At 47.1% G+C, this 24,450-nt stretch overlaps 1 protein-coding gene across 1 annotated transcript in view; it reads left to right on the top strand.

Moving 5' to 3' along the window:
• Window positions 1–24,450, top strand: part of LOC141134639 (poly(3-hydroxybutyrate) depolymerase-like) — a 94,492-nt gene that overhangs the window by 5,863 nt on the left and 64,179 nt on the right. The window contains exon 2 of the mRNA XM_073624089.1: window positions 14,403–14,522. Within this exon, the coding sequence (XP_073480190.1) occupies window positions 14,403–14,522 (120 nt within the window). The remainder of the gene's footprint in view (window positions 1–14,402; window positions 14,523–24,450) is intronic.

Genomic DNA, 24,450 nt, shown 5'->3' with positions numbered 1-24,450 from the left:
TTCCCATATTAACTCTTACAGGAGAGAATTTCCCTTCCTAGGGGTAGATTTCATCTCACTTCCTGTTGTCTCCTTCCGTTTGCAAGTAGGAGTCGTTTGTAAGTTAGTTGTTTGAAAGTAGGGTCCTGCCCTATATACTCAGCAGAAATTTGGGCCTTAGGTGTTGCTGTGGCCACAACACTGTAAGCCCTCACAGGGCCCTTCTGTGAAATATTAGATCAAGAATTGTAATTACATGCCCCTGTTGAACAGGAGCTGAAAAATTAGGCCTTAGGCACTGGTGCTGGTGCCACAACACTGCAACCCCTCACAGACACTCTAGTTGGAACGCAGGAACGAGCCCTGCTGCAAAGTATTGCATCAAAAATTGTAATTACACGCCCCTGTTAAACAAGGGCTGAAAAATTGGGCCTTAGGCACTGGTGCTGGTGCCACAACACTGCAACCCCTCACAGACACTCTAGTTGGAACGCAGGAACGAGCCCTGCTGCAAAGTATTGCATCAAAAATTGTAATTACACGCCCCTGTTAAACAGGGGCAGAAAAAATGGGCCTTAGGCACTGGTGCTGGTGCCACAACACTGCAACCCCTCACAGACACTCTAGTTGGAATGCAGGAACGAGCCCTGCTGCAAAGTATTGCATCAAAAATTGTAATTACACGCCCCTGTTAAACAGGGGCAGAAAAAATGGGCCTTAGGCACTGGTGCTGGTGCCACAACACTGCAACCCCTCACAGACACTCTTGTTGGAATGCAGGAACGAGCCCTGCTGCAAAGTATTACATCAAAAATTGTAATTACACGCCCCTGTTAAACAGGGGCTGAAAAATTGTGCCTTAGGCACTGGTGGTGGCGCCCAGAACCAAAAATGTTCTTACAAGCTATCAGCGTGATGATTGAGGAGGAAGAGGATAATTACTCAGGGATAGTCACTCAGCATCAGCATAGGCAGTCTTTGAAGGGATCTGAGATTTCAAAAAAAATTATTCGGTTACATCAGCATCAGGTGCTTGGTAGCTGGTGGTGATCCAAGACTGATTCATTTTTATGAAGGTCAGTCGATCGACCGAGTCAGTGGACAGACGCACCCTGTGATCGGTTACCACGCCTCCAGCAGCACTGAATGTGCGTTCCGAAAGAACGCTGGATGCAGAACAGGCCAGTAGCTCAATTGCATACTGTGCAAGCTCTGGCCAGTGATCCATCCTCAAGACCCAGTAACCCAGAGGATTTTCGGTGGGAAAGGTGTCCAAGTCTGATCTTGCCCCTAGGTATTCCTGCACCATGTAAAACAGACGCTGGCGATGGTTGCTGGAACCGATCATACCTTGGGGCTGCGGACCAAAAAATTGTCTGAACGCATCGGTCAGACGGCCACCTTCTCCACCGCTCCTTCTTTGACTGACCGAAGCCTCAGCAACAAGTTGTCCAGAAACAGGAGTTTGTAACCTCCCAGTCTCTGGGAACGCGTTGCACAGACCTTTCTGCAAGGCCTCCCGAAGATGTTTCATCCTCTGCTCCCTCTGCGATGGCAAGATAAGGTCCGCAACCTTACCCTTGTAACGTGGATCAAGGAGCGTTGCCAGCCAGTATTGGTCCTTCTCCTTGATACCACGAATACGAGGATCCTTACGCAGGCTTTGCAGGATCAGGGAGGCCATGCAGCGTAGGTTTGCTGAGGCATTCGGTCCGGAGTCCTCTGGGTCACTAAGGACGACATGGTCCACAGCCACCTCCTCCCAGCCACGTACAAGTCCATGTGTTTCTTGGGACTGATCCCTTAAAGACTGCTGCTGATGCTGAGTGCCAGGCTCCACCTCCATACTGACACAATCTTCCTCCTCCTCCTCCTCCTCCTCGTCCTCTTCCTGTGTGATCGGCGGGCACGCAGGAACACTGTCTGGATAAAGGGGGCCTTGAGAGCTAAGGAAGTCCTCCTCTTCCTGCCTCTGTTCTGCCTCAAGTGCCCTGTCCATTATTCCACGCAGCGTGTGCTCCAACAGGTGGACAAGGGGGGCAGTGTCACTGATGCATGCACTGTCACTGCTTACCATCCTCGTGGCCTCCTCAAATGGTGACAGGACAGTGCATGCATCCCTGATCATGGCCCACTGGCGTGGGGAAAAAAAAACCAAGCTCCCCTGACCCTGTCCTGGTGCCATAGTCGCACAGGTACTCATTGATGGCCCTCTGCTGCGTGTGCAGCTGCTGCAGCATGGCCAACGTTGAGTTCCACCTGGTGGGCATGTCACAGATTAGGCGGTTCTTGGGCAGGTTAAACTCCTTTTGGAGGTCCGTCAGCCGAGCACTGGCATTATATGACCGGCGGAAATGCACACAGACTTTCCTGGCCTGCCTCAGGACATCCTGTAAGCCCGGGTACCTGCCCAAGAACCGCTGCACCACCAAGTTAAGGACGTGAGCCAAACAGGGCACATGGGTCATTTGTCCCTGTCGGAGGGCAGAGAGGAGGTTGGTGCCATTGTCGCAAACCACCATTCCTGCCTTAAGTTGGCGTGGCGTCAACCACCTCTGAACCTGCCCCTGCAGAGCTGACAGAACCTCTGCCCCAGTGTGGCTCCTGTCCCCCAAGCACACCAGCTCAAGCACCGCATGGCATCTTTTGTCCTGCGTACTTGTGTAGCCCCTTGAACGACTACGGAGCACCGCTGGTTCTGAGGAAGAGGCCATGGAGGAAGAAGAAGAGGAGGGGGTGAAGGAGAGAGGTGTGTCACAATCATTAGCATTTTGGAGGCGTGGTGGCGGAACAACCTCCAACACTACTGCACCTTGTCCTGCATCCTTCCCAGCTGCCAGCAGAGTCACCCAATGCGCCGTGAAACTTAGGTAACGTCAATGTCCATGCCTGCTGGACCATGAGTCAGCGGTAATATGCACCTTACCGCTGACCGCCCTGTCCAGCGAGGCATGGACATTGCCTTCCACATGCTGGTAGAGAGCCGGAATCGCCTTCCGTGAGAAAAAGTGGCGTTTGGGTACCTGCCACTGAGGAACCGCACATTCCACAAACTCACGGAAGGGGGCAGAGTCTACCAACTGAAAAGGCAGCAGTTGAAGTGCTAGCAATTTTGCCAAGCTAGCATTCAACCGCTGGGCATGTGGATGGCTGGGAGCAAACTTCTTTCGGCGGTGCAGCAGCTGGGGCAGGGAAATTTGCCTGGTACAATCTGACGTTGGTGTACCAAAATCAGATTGCCCACAAGTACTTGGCTGTGACACACCTAATTCTACACCTTCATTCCTCTCAGTGCAGGTCTCAGAGAGGACTGAAGGTCTAGTGGGGTTGGAAATCTCAGCTGATGAGGAGCAAGGAGAGGTCCTCTTTGTTCTTTGGTGTGGGTCTTTTAGATACGCTTGCCAACGAACTGCATGGCAGGTCAACATATGTCTGGTCAAGCATGTGGTACCCAAGCGGGAGATGTTTTGGCCACGCGAGATACGCTTGAGACATATGTTGCAAATAGCAGCGGTGCGATCTGATGCACTCGTCTTAAAAAAGGCCCACACCAAAGAACTTTTTGAATAACGCGCAGAGACTGCAGCGCCCTGCACATGTGGAGCTTTGGGGTGTGATGCAGTCAAGGTGCTGCCCTTAGGCTGGCCCCTGGAGGGCATCCTGCCTCGTTGGTGATGTGCCGCCTCCTCCTCCTCTCTCCTATCAGGCACCCATGTTGAGTCAGTGACCTCATCATCCCCTCCCTCCTCATCACTGGAGCAAACCTGGCAGTATGCTGCAGCAGGGGGAGCATGACTGCCAGATTGCTGTCCTTCTTGGGCACCCCCTCTGTCCGTGCTCATGTTACTGCCTTCATCGAGCTCAGTATCATCATCAGAGCCTTCCAAACGCTGGGCATCCTCCTGGAGCATGTACCCAACACTGTGGTCAAACAGTTCGAGGGACTCCTCAGGAGGACATGGTGGGGCTAGGGAAGGAGTCACTGATGACATTGAGCCGAGGGAAGAGGCCGCTGCTTTGCCAGACAAAGTACCCTGGGCATGGGTGAGAGAGGATGAGGAGGATGAGGACGGCTTGGTAATCCACTCGACCAAGTCTTCCGCATGTTGCGGCTCAACATGGCCAGCTGCCGAAAAAAAGGCCAAGCGTGTCCCATGGCCACGTGCTGATGAGGATGCACCGTCTCCACGACCAGCACTAGACACAGAGCCTGCTTGCCCTCTCTTATTGGCTTGTGACTGTCTGCCTCTCCTTCTTGGCCTTCCAGACATACTAATGGCCTGTAGCTGCACTAAGCTGGGATATATATATATATATATATATATATATATATATATATATATATATGTACTGATACTGCAGCTAGCAAAATCAACTGCCTGCCTGTAGTATGAGAACACCACCAGCCTTCTACAGGTAGCTTTAGCTGAACACTGTGAGGTGGACGCACCCCACTAACTTGTAGGTTTAGCTGAACACTGTGAGCAGGACGCACTGCACTAACTGTAAATAGTCTAGCTGCCTGACTGTGGTACTAATAGGATCAAAAGAACACCAGCAATTTTCTTCAGGTAGCTGTATTTACTGTAACAAGACAAGCCTGCCTGTCAGTAAGAAGATAACAGAAACGGATCTAGCTGAACACTGTGAGCAGGACGCACCCCACTAGCTTGTAGGTTTAGCTGAACACTGTGAGGTGGACGCACCCCACTAACTTGTAGGTTTAGCTGAACACTGTGAGCAGGACGCACCCCACTAACTTGTAGGTTTAGCAGAACACTGTGAGCAGGACGCACTGCACTAACTGTAAATAGTCTAGCTGCCTGACTGTGGTACTAATAGGATCAAAAGAACACAAGCAATTTTCTTCAGGTAGCTGTATTTACTGTAACAAGACAAGCCTGCCTGTCAGTAAGAAGATAACAGAAATGGATCTAGCTGAACACTGTGAGCAGGACGCACCCCACTAGCTTGTAGGTTTAGCTGAACACTGTGAGGTGGACGCACCCCACTAACTTGTAGGTTTAGCTGAACACTGTGAGCAGGACGCACCCCACTAACTTGTAGGTTTAGCAGAACACTGTGAGCAGGACGCACTGCACTAACTGTAAATAGTCTAGCTGCCTGACTGTGGTACTAATAGGATCAAAAGAACACAAGCAATTTTCTTCAGGTAGCTGTATTTACTGTAACAAGACAAGCCTGCCTGTCAGTAAGAAGATAACAGAAACAGATCTAGCTGAACACTGTGAGCAGGACGCACCCCACTAACTTGTAGATTTAGCAGAACACTGTGAGCAGGACGCTCTGCACTAAATGTAAATAGTCTAGCTGCCTGACTGTGGTACTAATAGGATCAAAAGAACACCAGTAATTTTCTTCAGGTAGCTTTATATACTGTAACAAGACAAGCCTGCCTGTCAGTAAGAAGAGAACAGGAACGGATCTAGCTGAACACTGTGAGCAGGACGCACTGCACTAAATGTAAATAGTCTAGCTGTCTGACTGTGGTACTAATAGGATCAAAAGAACACCAGTAATTTTCTTCAAAATACTGTAACAAGACAAGCCTGCCTGTCAGTAAGAAGATAACAGGAACGGATCTAGCTGAACACTGTGAGCAGGACGCACTGCACTAAATGTAAATAGTCTAGCTGCCTGACTGTGGTACTAATAGGATCAAAAGAACACCAGTAATTTTCTTCAAAATACTGTAACAAGACAAGCCTGCCTGTCAGTAAGAAGATAACAGGAACGGATCTAGCTGAACACTGTGAGCAGGACGCACTGCACTAAATGTAAATAGTCTAGAAGATAACAGGAACGGATCTAGCTAAACTGAATACAGTGTATATATATATATATATGCAACACCTGGGATGCATATATATAGACAATACACTTTAAGTGCAGCTAACTGACTGACTGTCCTGCCTAATCTAGCTAACTCAAATGAAATGACACTGTCTCTCTCTCTCTCTATTTCTCAGCACACCGGAACACACTGCACAGGGCCACCGTGCAGGCGGCCTTATATAGTGTGGGGCGTGTACTAAATCCCCTGAGCCATAATTGGCCAAAGCCTCCTTGGCTTTGGCCAATTACGGCTCTCTGTTAAGGCGGTGCTGTGATTGGCCAAGCATGCGGGTCATAGTGCATGCTTGGCCAATCATCAGCAAGCAATGCACTGCGATGCCGCAGTGAATTATGGGTCATGACGCGCCACACGAATTTGGCGCGAACGGCCCATATCGTTCGCAATTCGACGAACGATCGAACAGCCGATGTTCGAGTCGAACATGGGTTCGACTCGAACACGAAGCTCATCCCTAATGCCGAAGCATGGGGTCATCCTCCCGCAAAAGGTAGGAGCAAATCCGCCCCTGCTGCCCCCATGCTTCGGCATATATGCTGAAGTATGTAACTGTGGTGGTGAAATCACCTCCGACAGCACTGGAGTCACGGCTTTATGTATCGTGGGAGCAAACGCTATTGCTGTCAAGATAAATAAATCCGCGCTGCAGCTGAATTGCGTACCTGAAAACAAAAAAAATGGTTAACAATAAAACACAGTAAACAGTAAAGTATAAAAAAATTGCATATCTGAAAAGCAAACATGATAAAACATAATAACAATAAAACATTGCAGAATAGAATACAGTAAAAAAAGAGCAGAGCAATAGAGAGAGAATAGAGAGAGAGAGAACAATAAAACAACAACTATTTTTGTTTTTTTTATTTTTTATTTTTGTTTTTTTTTACACTTTTTTTTTGTAACTGTAACTTTTGTAACTGGTACCAGGTTCAGGTCTCTCAAAATGCAATGGCATCTTGGGAGACCCTGTGAAAGTGTGCCTAGTCTGTGCAGTGCTGTACCCTACGCTAATACTCAACTATTGTATGGTAGCGTTCAAAACATTCACCAATACAAAGACCAGGATTGTCAGGACAGGAGGGACAATAATAACGGGTGTCACGCCTATATCTGCGCTTTCTGCAGACACAACATTTTCTTTGGGGGGCTCGTTGGGTAGGGGTACGCGGGAGGACATAGGGAAAATGCCTCTCATGCAGCCGGCTTACTGCATTTGGATTGGGAAGGTGAGGTGGAGCACCGTCTGGAAACAGAAGGGCTCTGACGACCTCTTCCTGGAATTTAAGGAAGGATCCAGTCCGTCCTGAAGCTCTGTATAGCAAATGAGCGTTCAGCAAAGCCAATTGAAATAAGTATACAGACACTTTTTTATACCAGCGTCTAGCCTTAAGGGCAACTAGGTACGGCGCTAACAACTGGTCGTTGAGGTCCACCCCTCCCATATTGAGGTTATATTCGTGGACACAGAGGGGTTTCTCCACAACACCAGTCGCCGTAGTAATTTGGACCGTCGTGTCTGCATGTAAGAACAAAAACATTCTTATTATCCCTCCACTTCATAGCGAGCAAGTTATTACACTGCAAGCAGGCTCTCTCCCCCAGCCTAAGAGGGGAATCTACAAGCCACTGGGGAAAGCCCCGGTGATTAGGTCGCATGGTGCCACATGCTCCAATCTGATAATCAAAAAGGTGACTAAAAAGTGGCACGCTCGTGTAATAATTGTCCACATATAAGTGGTACCCCTTTCTGAATAAGGGTGACACCAAGTCCCACACAATCTTGCCAGCGCTTCCTATGTAGTCAGGGCAATTCGTCGGCTCTACGTGACTATCTTTTCCCTCGTAAACCATAAAACTACATGTATAGCCTGTGGCCCTGTCACAGAGCTTATACATCTTGACCCCGTATCTGGCACGCTTGCTGGGAAGGTACTGTTTGAATGACAAGCGCCCAGAAAACGTAACCAGGGACTCATCAACGCAGACAACTTGATGGGGAGTAAACAAGTCTGCAAAACGTTGGTTGAAGTGGTTTACGAGGGGCCGAATTTTGTAGAGCCGAACGTATCCAGGGTCTCCACGAGGACGACAGAGTTAATTGTTGTTGAAGTGCATGAACCGCAAAATCTGCTCGTATTGTGCCCTGAACCATGGAAGCAGAGAACATGGGCATATGGTGAATTGTGTCAGTGGACCAATATGACCTCAACTCACTCTTTTTGGTTAAGCCCATGAGGAGAGAAAGGCCCAGAAAGATCTTAAATTCGGAAACCGTAATTGGTTTCCAATCTCTGGCAAGGGAGGACTGGGGAATAGTGGCAATGTGTTAACCAGCGTACAAATTGCTTTGGTCCACAATAGATCTATAGAGATCTTCTGTGAAAAACAGCGAATAAAAATCAAGTGGCATAAAATCAACTGTTTCCATAAAAAGCTGACGGCGAACCTATATACTTACCTCCCTAACTAGCGTCACCTGTGACACTAATACAGCGACCAAAAAAACGATCGCTTAGTGACACTGGCGATGGGGGGTGATCACGGGGTTAAAACTTTATTGGGGGGTTAGGGGAGTACCCTAGACCTAAAGGGGCCTACCACTAACTGCCCTACCACTTATAACTGTCACAAACTGACACCAATGCCGGGTTGGCCAGTGAATGGGGGAAGTACGGGTGCTGCAGAAGTGGTGGGTTCCCAATTCGGATTGGCGAATGCAGCAGGAAGGGCACTATGGGCACGACGGGTCTGTATTCGTCTTCTTGGTGGCAGCAGGACACTACTTGTGCTTGCCACCTCGCCAGCTTGAACTGCACTCATGGGACTCGCCACATCACCACGTGATACTGCAGTGCTTGATGTACAACCAGGGTGTACTAGGCCGCTGGTGCTTGCCAGTTCACCATAAGGAATAGCGGCGCTAGTACTGCTCTGCTCCATACGAGAGCCCTGCAGTTCTTGCACCTCAACAGCAGAAGAAGAAGTTCGGGGTCTGGTATGCCTGACCTTGGCAGGGTCCACAACTCCATCATCAGAGCTATCTGTCATGGGGCCTCTGCTGTCTACTGGTTCGTATTCTGAGCCTGAATCTGACAGATGAGTGACTTCCTCTTCACTATCTGTTATGCTCAGAAACATGTAGGCCTCTTCACTAGTGTACCTTCGATTTGCCATTTTGGGCTCTAAATTTAGTGGTACGCTAGTGAGACTCACAGGCAAAAAAGCTCTTGACTGTTGGCGACTGTATCAAGACGCTACCAAAAAACTGTTAGCGATCGCAGGGATCAGGCCTGACTCTGCGATCGCTGTAGTTATTTGTTTAGTGTTTTGTAAGTGACAGTGATCGATCGATACTGCACTTGGGTGGGCTGGGCAGGGCTGGGCCGAGGGGCAAAACGCAGGTGCTAGCAGGTATCTGGGCTGATCCCGCTACACTGCGTTTTTGGGGACCCTAAACTGCTGGGGACGCTAGTATAGATCTGATCGGATCAGATATTCATCCGTTCAGATACTATACCACTAAGGGAGGTGTATGCGTGCGTGGGTGTTAGCGGTACTGGCACTAACCTGACGCTGCCTGGGGCAACGCAGACCCTATCTGACCCTAAAACTTAACTTATCACCACTGGGCGATTAGGGGGTTAAACCTTTATTAGGTAATAAACGGCGGGTGCCCTGAAACTATAATAAACAAACTAACTAACCAGCATCACCTGTAACACTTATACAGTACGGTGATCACTGGTGAAAGGGTTAACTAGGGGGCAATCAGGGGGTTAAAACCTTTATTAGGTAGTATATGGGGGTCCCTGACGCTATAAAAAGCTGACGGCGAACCTATATACTTACCTCCCTAACTAGCGTCACCTGTGACACTAATACAGCGATCAAAAAAACGATCGCTTAGTGACACTGGCGATGGGGGGTGATCACGGGGTTAAAACTTTATTGGGGGGGTTAGGGGAGTACCCTAGACCTAAAGGGGCCTACCACTAACTGCCCTACCACTTATAACTGTCACAAACTGACACCAATGCAATAATCAGAAAAAAAAACTGCTATTGGTGTCACTGTGACAGGGGGTACAGGGGGGTGATCGGGGGTGACTGGGGGGTGTTGGGGGGTGAAAAGTGTGCCTGCATGTTCTACTGTAATGTGTAGTGTTGGTGCAACTCACATTGATGTCTCCTCTCCTCTGCGCCGGAACGAAAAGACCAGCTCGAGGAGAGATGACGTCACTTCCTCCGCTTCTGTTTACATTACAGAAGCCGAGGAAGCATTTCATTCACCAGGAGCGATCGCAAGGGGGTGGCCACGAATGAGTGTCCTCCCCCTCACCTCGGATCGCTCCTGACGAGAATCCGACCGCCGCAGGAACCGGGGGGGGGGTCCGGCGGGCAGGCAGGGGCGTACAGGTAAGCCCATATGCCTGCACGTGCCATTGTGCCGACGTACATCCATTCCACAACCTCACCTTAGTAGCAGAGTTTGGCTGTTTATCACCCAGTTTTAAGCCTCCTACACAGCTGTTTCTGTTTCAGTTAATGACTGTGTTTCAACCTACATATTAAATTGATGGTCATTAGCACCTGTTTGGTATAATTGGTTAATCATACACCTGACTTTAATCCTACAAAATGCCTGACTTTGTGCAAGTGTAAGAATTGATGCTGGTTCGAAGCCAAAGGGTAGTCAAACAAAATATTGATTTGATGTAGATTTTTCTTCTGTTTGCTCGCTTTCTATTTTTTAAATTGATAAAAATAAACAACTAAAATATATATTTTTGAAAGCATGCTTACTTTACAGCATTTTTTTTACAGATGCCTTTTGCACCATAGTGTGTGTGTGTGTGTGTGTGTGTGTGTGTGTGTGTGTGTGTGTGTGTGTGTATATATATATATACAGTATCTCACAGAGGTGAGTTCACCCCTCACATTTTTGTAAATATTTTAGTATATCTTTTCATGTGACAACACTGAAGAAATTACACTTTGCTACAATGTAAAGTAGTGAGTGTACAGCTTGTATAACAGTGTAAATTTGCTGTCCCCTCAAAATAACTCAACACACAGCCATTAATGTCTAAACCGCTGGCAACAAAAGTGAGTACACCCCTAACTGAAAATGTCCAAATTGGGCTCAAAGTGTCAATATTTTGTGTGGCCACCATTATTTTACAGCACTGCCTTAACTCTTTTGGCATGGAGTTCACTAGAGCTTCACAAGTTGCCACTGGAGTCCTCTTCCACTCCTCCATGACAACATCACAGAGCTGGTGGATGTTAGAGACCTTGTGCTGCTCCACCTTCCATTTGAGGATGCCTCACAGATGTTCAATAGGGTTTAGGTCTGGAGACATGCTTGGCCGGTCCATCACCCTTACCCTCAGCTTCTTTAGCAAGGCAGTGGTCATCTTGGAAGTGTGTTTGGGGTCGTTATCATGTTGGAATACTGCCCTGCGGCCCAGTCTCTGAAGGGAGTGGATCATGCTCTGCTTCATTATGTCAAAGTACATGATGGCATTCATGGTTCTCTCAATAAACTTTAGCTCCCCAGTGCCGGCAGCACTCATGCAGCCCCAGACCATGACACTTCCACCACCATGCTTGACTGTAGGCAAGACACACTTGTCTTTGTACCTCTCACCTACTTGCCGCCACACACGCTTGACACAATCTGAACCAAATAAGTTTATCTTGGTCTCATCAGACCACAGGACATGGTTTCAGTAAGCCATGTCCTCAGTCTGCTTATCTTCAGCAAACTGTTTGCTGGCTTTCTTGTGCATAATCTTTAAAAGAGGCTTCCTTCTGGAGAAGACAGCCATGCAAACCAATTTGATGCAGTGTGCGGCGTATGGTCTGAGCACTGATAGGCTGACCCCCCCACCCCTTCAACCTCTGCAGCAATGCTGGCAGCACTCATATGTCTATTTCCCAAAGACAACCTCTGGATATGACGCTGAGCACATGCACTCAACTTCTTTGGTCGACCATGACGAGGCCTGTTCTGAGTGGAACCTGTCCTGTTAAATGGCTGTATGGTCTTGGCCACTGTGCTGCAGCTCAGTTTCAGGGTCTTGGCAATCTTCTTATAGCCTAGGCCATTTTTATGTAGAGCCAGAATTCTCAGAGTTCTTTGCCATGAGGTGCCATGTTGAACTCCAGTGACCAGTATGAGAGAGTGAGCGCAATAACATCAAATTTAACACACCTGCTCCCCATTCACACCTGGGACCTTGTAACACTAACGAGTCACATGATACCGGGTGGGGATGGAAATGGCTATTTGGGCCCAATTTGGACATTTTCACTTAGGGATGTACTCACTTTTGTTGCCAGCAGTTTAGACATTGATGGCTGTGTGTTGAGTTATTTTGATTTCTTCAGTGTTGTCACATGAAAAGATAAAATAAAATATTTACAAAAATGTGAGGGGTGTACTCACTTTTGTGAGATACTGTATATATATATATATATATATATATATATATATATATATATATATATACATACATACAGTTAGATACATATATATTTGGACACAGGCACAATTTTCGTTTTTTTCAGGTGTTTACCAAAACACATTCAAGCTATAGTTATATAATGGATATGGGCTGAAAGTGCACACTTTAATTTGAGGGTATGTACATCCAAATCAGGGAAGGGTTTAGGAATTATAGCTCCTAAGAAACGCCATCCCCCTTTTTCAAGGAACCAAAAGTAATTGGACAATTGATTCAAAAGCTGTTTTATGGCCAGGTGTGAGCTACTCCTTCAGTATTTCTTCATCAATTAAGCAGGCAAAAGGTCTAGAGTTGATTCTAAGTGTGGTATTTGCATTTGGAATCTATTGCTGTGCACCTACACCATGCGTTCAAATGAGCTGTCCATGCAAGTGAAACAGGCCATTGCAAGGCTTCAAAAATGAAACAAATCCATCAGAGAGATAGCAGCAACATTTGGAGTGGCCAAACCAACAGTTTGGTACATTCTGAAGAAAGAAGAATGCACTAATGAGCTCAGCCACATAAAAAGGCCTGGATGTCCACAGTGGTGGGTGATTGCAGGATCCTCTCTATGGTAATGAAAAACCCATTCACAACATCCAGACAAGTGAAAGACACTCTCCAGGAGGTGGGCGTATCATTGTCAAAGTCTACAATGAAGAGAAGACTTCACAAGAGTAAATACAGAGGGTTCACCACAAGGTGCAAACCATTCATAAGCCTGAAGAATAGAAAAGCCAACTTAGACTTTGCCCAAAAAAATACAAAAAAAATCTAAAAAAGCCAGATTAGTTCTGGAAAAGCATTCTTTGGACAGATGAAACTAAGATTAATCTGTACCAGAATGACGGGAAGAAAAAAGTGTGGAGGAGGCAGCTCATGATCCAAAGCACACAACGTCATCTGTAAAACATGGTGGAGGCAGGGTGATGGCATGGGCATGCATGGCTTCCAGTGGCACTGGGTCATTGGTGTTTATTGATGATGTGACAGAAGACAGAAGCAGCCGGATTAATTTTGCAGTGTTTGGAGATACAATGTCAGCCCAGATTCAGCCAAATGCAGCAAAGTTGATTGGACGGCGCTTCACAGTACAGATGGACAATGATCCAAAACACACTGCAAAAGCAACCCAGGAAAATAGATGGAATATTCTGCAATCACCTGATCTCAACCCAATTGAGCATGCATTTTACTTGCTTTAGGCAACACTTAGGCTCGGTTCACACATGGGCGGCACGACTTGCAGGTCGCCTCAGCGAGGCGACCTGCAAACGACTGCCGGGGCGACTTGCGAGACGACTTCTGCATAGAAGTCTATGCAAGTCGCCCCAAGTCGCCCCCAAAGTAATACAGGAACCTTTTTCTAAGTCGGAGCGACTTGCGTCGCTCCAATTAGAACGGTTCCATAGCACAGAACGGGAGGCGACTTGTCAGGCGACTAGGTCGCCTGACAAGTCGCCCCAGTGTGAACTGAGCCTTAAGGCAGAAAGACCCACAAACAAAGAACTACTGAAGACAGCTGCAGTTAGAGCCTGGCAAAGCATCAGAAAGGAGGAAACCCAGTCTTCTGAAATGTCCATGGGTTCCAAACTTCAGGCAGTCATTGCCAGTAAAGGATTCTCAACAAAATATTAAAAATGAACATTTTATTTATGATTATATTGATTTGTCCAATGAATTTGAGCCCCTGAAAATAGGGGGGCTGTGTATAAAAATGGTTGCAGTTCCTAAAATTTGTACTTTTAATTATTTATGTTCAACCCCTTGAATTAAATCTGAAAGTCTACACTTCAAATTCATTCGGATTGTTTCGTTTTAATTTAATTCCGGTTCCATACAGAGCAAAAAGTATGACAATTGTGCCTGTGTCCAAATATATATGGACCTAACTGTATATATATATATATATATATATATAATGTTTTATGATTACTTGACTATTTGCGTATTTGATATTAGCGTTGTGATTGCTGGTAACATTTCCTTTGATCCTGGCTAGGAATTGTATGTATCTAATCCATTTCATCTTTGCAGGTTCATACAATTTGGATTCCGCCATCTCAGTGTCTGGATTATCATCAGGGTCATATATGGCCAATCAGTTCCATATTGCTCAGTCTAAGAAGATCATCGGAGCAGCTCTCTTTGCTGGAGGTATGCATTCAATGGCTCTCAAAATTGAATAATTATGTTTGCTGGCAAATGTATTAATACATTTTTCACCCCAAAATGTTTATACATCAATAGTGAATCAATCTTGGGATAATATTTATTTAAAGTAGATTGTAAACTCAATCATTCAAATCTCAAATAACCTTTAACCCACTAGGGTAATCTGAAAAATAATTTCCAATATCTTAAAATCAGCAGTTTTAATTCAAATAATTGTTTTTGATCCCGCCATGAAGATCCTTGTTCAGGCACTTTCTGTTATAGGGTGACAATGCTGTATCCCAGTCTCCCAATTGTGTTGCCACCATATCACATGAGCTTTCAATGGAGTCTAGAGGTGGTCGTTTCCGCACACATTACAGGGGCATGGTCTACTGTTGTTACTTTTTGAAAACTTGACCCAGAAATTCCATGCAGCCACTGCTGTAGTGCATGTAAAAGTGGCAGCAAAGGTGTCAGCAGCACTGAGATGCAATAAAGTATGATAAAAATTGAAAACAAGTATTTTATTAAAAGAAGTGTATTTGTTTATAATACACAGTGCTTAGCAAAAAAAATACTATTCAGTTAGGCGCCTTTCACATGGACGGCTATTCTGCCGTAGTTAAAAGCATGTTTTTTTTCTGTGAAATTCAAGACACCAGGCACTGCGATCAGCTGCATTTGTACAGTGCGATTAGCTGCGGTTGTGTTTAGCTGCAGTTTGCCATTTCCATAGCAACCCGACAGGGTACCGACTCATATTGAACGGGGATCCGACTTGGATCCCTGCCAATACCAGGCACTGTGTTTGGTATGAATCTTGAGGGGGAACTCCGCGCAAAATTTTAAATAAAAAAAACGGAATGGGTTCCCCTCCAAGAGCATACCAGGCCCTTTGGTCTGGTATGGATTCCAAGGGACACCCCCTACGCTGAAAAAACGGCGTGGGGGTCCCCCCAAAATCCATACCAGACCCTTATCCAAGCACGCAGCCCAGCTGGTCAGGAAAGGGGGTGGGGACGAGCGACCGCCCCCCCCTCCTGAACCCTGCGGACCCCGACACCCCAAAGCACCTCATCCCCATGTTGATGAGGACAAGGGCCTCTTCCCGACATCCCTGGCCATTGGTTGTCGGGGTCTGCGGGCGGGGGGCTTATCGAAATCCGGGAGCCCCCTTTAATAAGGGGGCCCCCAGATCCCGGCCCCCCACCCTATGTGAATGAGTATGGGGTACATCGTACCCCTACCCATTCACCTGGGGAAAAAAAGTGTCAATAAAAAAAAACACACTACACAGGTTTTAAAAGTAATTTATTAGGCAGCTCCGGGGGTCTTCTTCCGACTTCGGGGGTCTCTCAGGCCTCTTCTCCCTCTCTCCGGTGTCGTCTCCGCGCTCTCTGGTTCTTTTCCGGTGCCTTCTTCCTTCTGCCGGGCTCCTCCACTATCTTCTGCTCTTTTGCCGCTCTTTTGCTAGTGGAGGAGCCCGGTCTTTTGAGACGCCCGCAGACCCCGACAACCAACGGCCAGGGTTGTCGGGAAGAGGCCCTTGTACTCATCAACATGGGGATGAGGTGCTTTGGGGTGGGGGGGCCCGCAGGATGCCCCCCTTGCCCCAAAGCACCAACCCCTCATGTTGAGGGCATGCGGCCTGGTACGGTTCAGGAGGGGGAGGGGGGTGCTCGCTCGTCCCACCCCCTTTCCTGACCGGCGGAGTGCGTGCTCGGATAAGGGTCTGGTATGGATTTTGGTGGGACCCCCATGCCGTTTTTTCGGCATAGGGGGTGCCCCTTGGAATCCATACCAGACCGAAAGGCCTGGTATGCTCTTGGAGGGGAACCCATTCCGGATTTTTATTTAAAATTTGGCGTGGAGTTCCCCCTCAAGATTCATACCAAACAGTGCCTGGCATTGGCGGGGGATCCAAGTCGGATCCCCGTGCTTGTCGCTCATCGGGAAAGGAAAAAACATTTTTCCTTTCCCGATGAGCGAGCCAGCTCGGCGCTGCTATCCGCAACTGACACAGTGCACTGCGATTACCTGCGGTTATGTGTGGATAGCTGCGCTAAATCACTCCTGGACGCAGTCAATTCTATTTTTTCTATCTGCACAAAACCGCAGGTAATCAAAACACAGCTAAATGCAGTATGTGAATGGGGCCATAGGAAAGCATTGTGTGCGTTTAGCTGCGGTAGAAAACACAGCTAAAAGCACAATTCTATCCGTCCGTGTGAAAGGGGCCTTAGAGTTTACATTTGCTTTGACAGCGAGTTCCATAGTGTACCACTCATCAACAAAACATTTACAAATTTTTATTAAGAAATGTTTAATAATATTGCAGATTTGTAATATACAGGAAGCATTTCAAAGTAAAGAGGAGGACATGGCATTTAAACAACAAAGTTTGCAGTCACCTTCTTTACCTGGTTAAAATTTTGTAATATAAGTAACAATAAAAAAATAAAACTTCCTGACTTGAAATAAAAGGATTGATAAATAACATATTCATAAAGCTTAAGTACGTTAATTAATTTACCGTATTTATCGGCGTATAACACGCACTTTTTTCCCCTTAAAATCAGGGGAAAATCGCGGGTGCGTGTTATACGCCGATCCCCTGCGATCCTGACCTGTCAGAACGAAAAAATCGCTGACCGCGATTTGAAAATGGCGCCGCCGGCGCCGAAATACACAGTGCCGGTCCTCGGCTCTTCTCGGCGGCTTTCGGTTTCACTCGAGTGCCGCCCGAACCTAGCCGAGTATACTCGGCTAGTTTCAGATAGCTCCGCTCACCGTCCGAGTGGAGCCGAAAGTAAACGAGAGCCGCCGAGAAGAGCCGAGGACCGGCTCTGTGTATTTCGGCGCTGGCGGCGCCATTTTCAAATCGCGGTCGGCGATTTTGAAGCTCAGAGGCTTCAGCAAGACTGCATCGGGGCAAGGCTGGACTGGGGCAAGGCTGGACTGGGGCAAGGCTGCACTGGACACTGGGGAAGGCTGCACTGACATGGCTGCACTGACATGGCTGCACTGGCGAGGCTGCACTGACATGGCTGCACTGACATGGCTGTACTGACATGGCTGCACTGGCAAGGCTGCACTGTCATGGCTGCACTGACATGGCTGCACTGACAAGGCTGCACTGACATGGCTGCACTGACAAGGCTGCACTGGGGCAAGGCTTTACTGAGAAGGCTGCAATGATGGGCATTTCAATGTAAGTTTTTTTCCCTTCAAGTTCCCTCCTAAAAGTTTTTTTTCCTTAAAATTCCCTCCTAAATTGAGGTGCGTGTTATACGCCGGTGCGTGTTATACGCCGATAAATACGGTATTTAAAACCCAATTCCAAAAAAGTTGGGACGCTGTGTAAAACCTACATAAAAACAATGCAATGATTTGCAAATCTCATAAACCCATATTTTATTCACAATATAAAATAGAAAACATGTAAAAATGTTTACATTGAGAAAATGTACCATTTAAGAAAAAAATAAGGTCATTTTGAAATTGATAGCAGCAACACGTCTCAAAAAAGTTGAGACAGGGCAACAAAAAGCTGGTAAATTAAGTGTTACTAACAAGGAAGAGCTGGAAGAACATTTTGCTAATTAGTTTAATTGGCAACAGGTCAGTAACATGATTGGGTACAAAAATGCATCTTATGGAGTCAGGGTGTCTCAGAAGTAAAGACGGGTAGACATGGGCGTCCACAGAACTTTTTTCAGGGGAGAGGGGGCAAAATTTTAGGGTCACCCATGCTCCGCCCTTTTTCGACAATGTCATTATCACATTATCATGGTCAGAGACTGCATACGTAGTACAATCCCTAGGATAAGTAATGGATAATGGCCAACAGGCCCTCTTACCAGACCCAGCGAAGCTACAGCAGCGATCCCTCCGGCTGGATGATCTCTCACTCTGGGTTCCCCGGGGGGCGACTCTGGTCAGTAGTGTAGCATGTCTGTACCCTGGCAGTGGCTCAGTCTTTCTCTCTCTGGTGGCGCTGGGCAGCGTAGCTCTCTCTCTGGTGGTGCTGGGCAGCATGGCTCATTATCTGGTGGTGCTGGGCAGCCTGGCTCTCTCTCTGGTGGTGCTGGGCAGCCTGGCTCTCTCTCTGGCTTCCGCCCAGCACACTCCTCATTCTTTATCCTGTAGCACTCTCTCCCTCAGCTTTTTTCAAGGCTGCAGTCTCTCAATCTCTCTCTTGATCAAGCTGTAGCCTCCTCCCTGTGGAAAATTAGGCCGCCAATCTTTGGGGCTACATGTCCCGTGAAGCTCTCCTAGTCTCCTTTGATTGGCCCTCAGTTATGGCCAATAGGGAAGGAACTGAGTGGGCAGGAAGCTGGGCAGGGAGCCTGGTGAGAGCCGCCGTGTGAGCGGCAGAAACCTCTGATAGCCTGCAGCTCGCCTTTCTCCTGTCACAGCGCCGCCGAGTTCTCTGCTGGACTGAGCAGGGAAAAGAGCCTGAAGTCACAATACACTTGTGGGGGGGCTTGACCGCACCTTGTAGAAAAAACACGCAGCGCTAAAATTGCAAAAACCAATGTAAAAATGTGAAATTCAACATAAACACATCAAGGCAATAAAGATTCAAACAATAGTGAAACGTGAATCCACCAAAGAAATAACAAAATAATGGTGTACTAATGTGGTGACTGCACCACAAACACAACTCGAAATATAAAGTGACAATTAAAGTCCAAATATAGATTGCAGGTAAAGTCCAAATATATATCCGTTCCACCAAACATATATATGACAGTCCAGCCACCGATGTGACCTTTAAAGTGGAACCACCACCACCATAGATAGGGGGAGGCTTACTGGATCATAGTGACTTGGCGAGGCTTATACCGCCCAAGTCTACAGAACTTGTTAAATTGAATAGCCTAGTGGCAAATGGCAGGTCCCGAGTCCACGTCAGTAGGTCAGCATCAGACCATCGATAGGAAGTGGCATATAGGCCAAAAATATAATTGGAGGACAGAAGCTTGGTGCCACGTAGTTTAAATCATGCAGATAAAAAAGGCTGTCACACGTTTGTTGTTTCCCCCAGTACAGAGACCTCAGATACCTCTGGCGGTTACTGCTTATCCGGGCAACTTTGCTTGTTTTGCACTCCCGGGGAACCGCAGCGGAGTGGATCTTGGGTCACTATCCGATGACTACTCCTCTGCCACCAGATCCAGCAACGTCTTCTCTCTACGTCCTTCCAAATGGAATGTCCTGTGTACCCCTCCAGCTGGTGTCACCCCACTGGTGGGTGGCCTCATCCACCCACAGTTTTCTCTTTTCCTGACTCTCCCTCTCAAGTTGGTAATGGCAGACAGTTCAACCTTAACACTTGCAGCTGGCCCAGAGGGAATTTCATCTTCCTCTAGATCACACAATAGCTCCTCGTCACTATCAGTCCACGTCCCAGTCCATGATAAAGTGTCCGAAAACAGTTCAGAGACCCGATCGGATGGGATATCCGAATCGGAGATAATGGAGCATTCTTCAGCCAGGAGATAGTTGCGCGTGGGGCTGGCTTTGATTGGCACAACAGCATTGTCTCCCTTAATGGCCACAGGTATCACCTCCCCCACTGGTACACTACTTTCACCATTTGCAGGCTTACCCGGCTCCGGAGTCTTTTTTCCCCGGTGGTTCCACCATCAAGGAGAGCAGGTGGGCCAGACCACAGCCTCGAGGGATAGCCGAAGCACTGGGTCCTGTCGCAGCTGTAGAAACAAGAGGAGCAGCTTCTCGCACAAGCCTGGTGATAGCAGGGGGACTCTCCATGCTGTCCCCAGCCAGGACAGTGACATTCTTGTCCCAATCCGCTTGTAGTGCCCGCGGAGGTTGGGCTGGTGAGACAACCTCAAGCAGGGGTTCCCCGCAGCGTCCACAGACGATCCAAGGCCGCAGGTGCGTGGCCAAACTGGAACACTTCCCGCAAATCAATCCCAAGGCTTCATAGCCTCCAGCCGTATATAGGGCGAGACTACTCTTAGGTGTATACCGCACTCCAGTGTCGGTCAGGATGCCCTTAGACCTATTCAGTCCAGGGCCAACACCCAGAACATACACCTTCCAATCCGACATCATGCTTCCAAACTGCGCCGTCTTCTCCATCCAACAACCAATCACATGTGGTAGCACTTTCTTATCCTCCTCTGCAGAGCAGTAGCTCCTCCTCCTGCCAGAGGATTGGTCCACACACTCTCTGGAAACTTCAGCGCCTGCCTTTCCTTCCGTTCAGCGCACCAAAACTTTAATGGAGTCAGCTTTAACCCCTGCAGCACTGGCGTAAAGTGTCAAAAAATAAAATTCAGATATTGTTGCGCTACTATAAAAAAGAAATGAAATAACAAATATAGCAGCCAGCATCAACAATGTGGTGACAATGTGAAAAGTACTAGAATAAAAATGCAGCGCTAAACATAAATATCAATATTGGCTAACACATTATAAATGTGTAACAATCAAACATGCAACGTGATGGTGTGAAAGCCATATGTAGAAAAAAAGTGATTCTCATAGAATGAAATTGCAGTTCATGACCATATGAATGTCCAACTGAGTAAACATTCTAGTCATATAGATGTCCAATAATGTAAACAATATGCGTTCTAAATAAACGTGAAAATTGTCAAGGATGCCATGCAGGTCACAGAGGTAATAATCCGGTACTCGGTGTCCCCAGATGAAAAATAGTAGGAGCAAATACGCTTACCGGAACAGGTGGACATGTTTGCCATATGGCTAGGTGTCATACAGGCTTGTGGATCAACCGATCCAGATGGATGCTTAATGGAGAGGCATGTGCGGCAGGTTCCACTGGTTCCTTTGTGGCGATCATAAACTACCCGGGGAAGTCGGATCTTCTGAGTCTAGATGTAGACACCTCCCCGGCAAATGTATGGCCAAAAGGTGTAACTTTCACTCAGCCAGTGTAGGGACATGCAAAAGGAGAAGACCCCACATAGTGCTTAAATCCATAAAAACAGGTTTATTGCAAACCAAACAGAATAAAAGTCCAGATAACACAGTGAGAATAGCATGGTACCAGAAACAAATAGCTAATCGCAACCCGACATGTTTCGGACTAGAGGTCCTTCTACTGGGGCATGCCCCAGTAGAAGGACCTCTAGTCCGAAACATGTCGGGTTGCGATTAGCTATTTGTTTCTGGTACCACGCTATTCTCACTGTGATCACTTTTAACTCCGATTGCTGTTATCTGGACTTTTATTCTGTTTGGTTTGCAATAAACCTGTTTTTATGGATTTAAGCACTATGTAGGGTCTTCTCCTTTTGCATGTCCCTACACTTGCCAGTGAGGTGTCTACATCTAGACTCAGAAGATCCGACTTCCCCAGGTAGTTTATGATCGCCACAAAGGAACCAGTGGAACCTGCCGCACACGCCTCTCCATTAAGCATCCATCTGGATCGGTTGATCCACAAGCCTGTATGACACATAGCCATATGGCAAACGTGTCCACCTGTTCCGGTAAGCGTATTTGCTCCTACTATTTTTCATCTGGGGACACTGAGTACCGGATTATTACCTCTGTGACCCGCATGGCATCCTTGACAATTTTCACGTTTATTTAGAACACATATTGTTTACATTATTGGACATCTATATGACTAAAATGTTTACTCAGTTGGACATTCATATGGTCATGAACTGCAATTTCATTCTAGGAGAATCACTTTTTTTCTACATATGGTTTCACACCATCACGTTGCATGTTTGATTGTTACACATTTATAATGTGTTAGCCAATATTGATATTTATGTTTAGCGCTGCATTTTTATTCTAGTAAAGTGTCAAAAGACCAGGCTGACACTCTCCCATGAGCAATGAGACATGTTGGTTCTTCCCCACATTGTTGGAATGCACAATAACACAGTCTATACAAAGTAAAGATAATACTTGCCACCTTCCCACAGAACCAGACGAAATCCCGATGTAGCTGTAGCCGGTTGCTATGGGCGACTGCTGCAGGATCAACGCCTTTGCCCCACTTTGGGCGCCAAATGTAGCGAAGTCCCAGACCTCTAGAGGCCTAATAATGACCTCCAGATTCAGAGAGAGCTGACATCCTTCTGTTTAGAGTGGGTTACAAGGCATGGTGGATGTAATGCAAGCTGAAGTAATGGGCACCAGACACTTTTTGAATGCAAAGAGATTTATTGTCTCTTGAACAAGAACTGTGGGAGAGAGGATTAGGGCCATGACACTAGGTTAAGTAGATGCAATGACAATTGGCAGACTCAGAGACTTCTATAGGTAGACAGCTATACAGTGGAAGGCCTCCAGCTGGACACCACTTCTGTATAGGCAGGACCTCCTGTCTCCTATGGCAACAAATCTTGTAACAGTCACTAACGGTGGTTGTATTTAACTATTAGTAACACAAATAGTTCTTCTCGCACTCTACAGTCTCTCACTGTAGATCTTCACTCACTGAGCTCCCAGTCTTTCATTAGACTCTAAAACCCAATCGCCACTGGATCCCCTGAGCTCTTCCACTTCCATAACTCGGTATCTTCCTCAAGCGTCACACCCACTTCCCTGCTGAGTCCCTGGCTTGGCACTCACAGATACTCCTCAAGCGCCACCCCTGCCTACCTGCTAGGTCCCTGGCTTGGCAATTACTGATGCTCCTCAAGCGTCACCTCTGCTGTCCCGCTGGGTCCCTGGCTTGGCACTTGCTGAAGTTTTCCAACTTCTTCACAGTGGTCTCCAGTAACAAGGTGGATGGTCCCTTAGTGGCAACAGCTTCCCCTCTTCCTCCGACCACAACTGGTTCCCCGTCCGCTGGAAACGTTACTCTTGGTTGGACTCCAATCCTGCAGTCCCAACCCTGCGCTACTTCTCCTGCTTATGGATAGGTCTCAGACAGCCTAGCAGCCAGATGACCCCGGGATAGGCTTTAGGTTTCCAGCCTAGCAGCCTGGGGCAGCATAACACACGTCCACCCAGACAGCTGTCCAGGTGGCACAGAACCCCGATCACCTGACTCCACCCAAATAAATAGGCTCTCCCAGCAGGCCAAAAGGGACTAAAGAAACATCCGCCAATTGGCTGAGACACTCCATCCATTCATAACCTGACCTTGCTAAGCTCTTGTCTATCTGTCACCAGCATCACACCACCTAGCGACAGAAGAGGGAAGGTGCAGCAAGTCCAGAACTAGAGAGGAACCAGTGGATCTACTAACAATTACCCAGGGCAACTACTGCCTGGCAAACTAAATTTACTAGCAACCCTGCCTAAACATCAGGGTGCTACACCTTTATTCACAATGCTATGGCAGGCGATGTTATGTAATGGTGCAAATTTATTGTAAATGTTCATTTTCATTTCAAAAAGAACCTTTTTCATTATTAAAAAAAAATATATATATATCCAGGTTTTGGATCAGCATATGCTTCCATTAAGATGCCATCTTTTTCAGAGAAGGCCTTGCATTTTCCAGCAGGACAATGCTAAACTGCATACTACATCTACCACAACAACATCGCTCTGTAGTAGATAAGGCCGGTACTTAAAGTGGAATGTAGTGATAAACCTGCAGGGGCTGAAGTTGTCTTTACTGCAATATTTCTGTTTAAGAATAACAGACAGTAACAATATATATTCGAGTAATCAACTAGAGAGCAATAACTGAGATTTAAGAGCAATATAGCTCTCGAGCTGCTTTCAGGGGATTACAAACACTAGAAAGTGAGGCCCGGAACGAAAGGACTGCAAGGAGGGATAGTGTAGGGCCGGGCATGACAGTGTGTCTAAGGGAGACACATATGGGGTTAATGTGGAAAGGAGTAATGGGAGTGGCAAGAAAGGGGAAGGTAAGAAAGAAGTTTTTGCCAAAGGGGAGTGGTTATATTTATAGAGGGGGCGGTGCAAAGGGTCAGTGTGAAGATGAACTTACAGG

This window comes from Aquarana catesbeiana, linkage group LG03 (genome assembly GCF_042186555.1).
Source record: "Aquarana catesbeiana isolate 2022-GZ linkage group LG03, ASM4218655v1, whole genome shotgun sequence".
NCBI classification, from domain to species: domain Eukaryota; kingdom Metazoa; phylum Chordata; class Amphibia; order Anura; family Ranidae; genus Aquarana; species Aquarana catesbeiana.
This window is presented reverse-complemented; position numbering and strand designations above follow the sequence as displayed.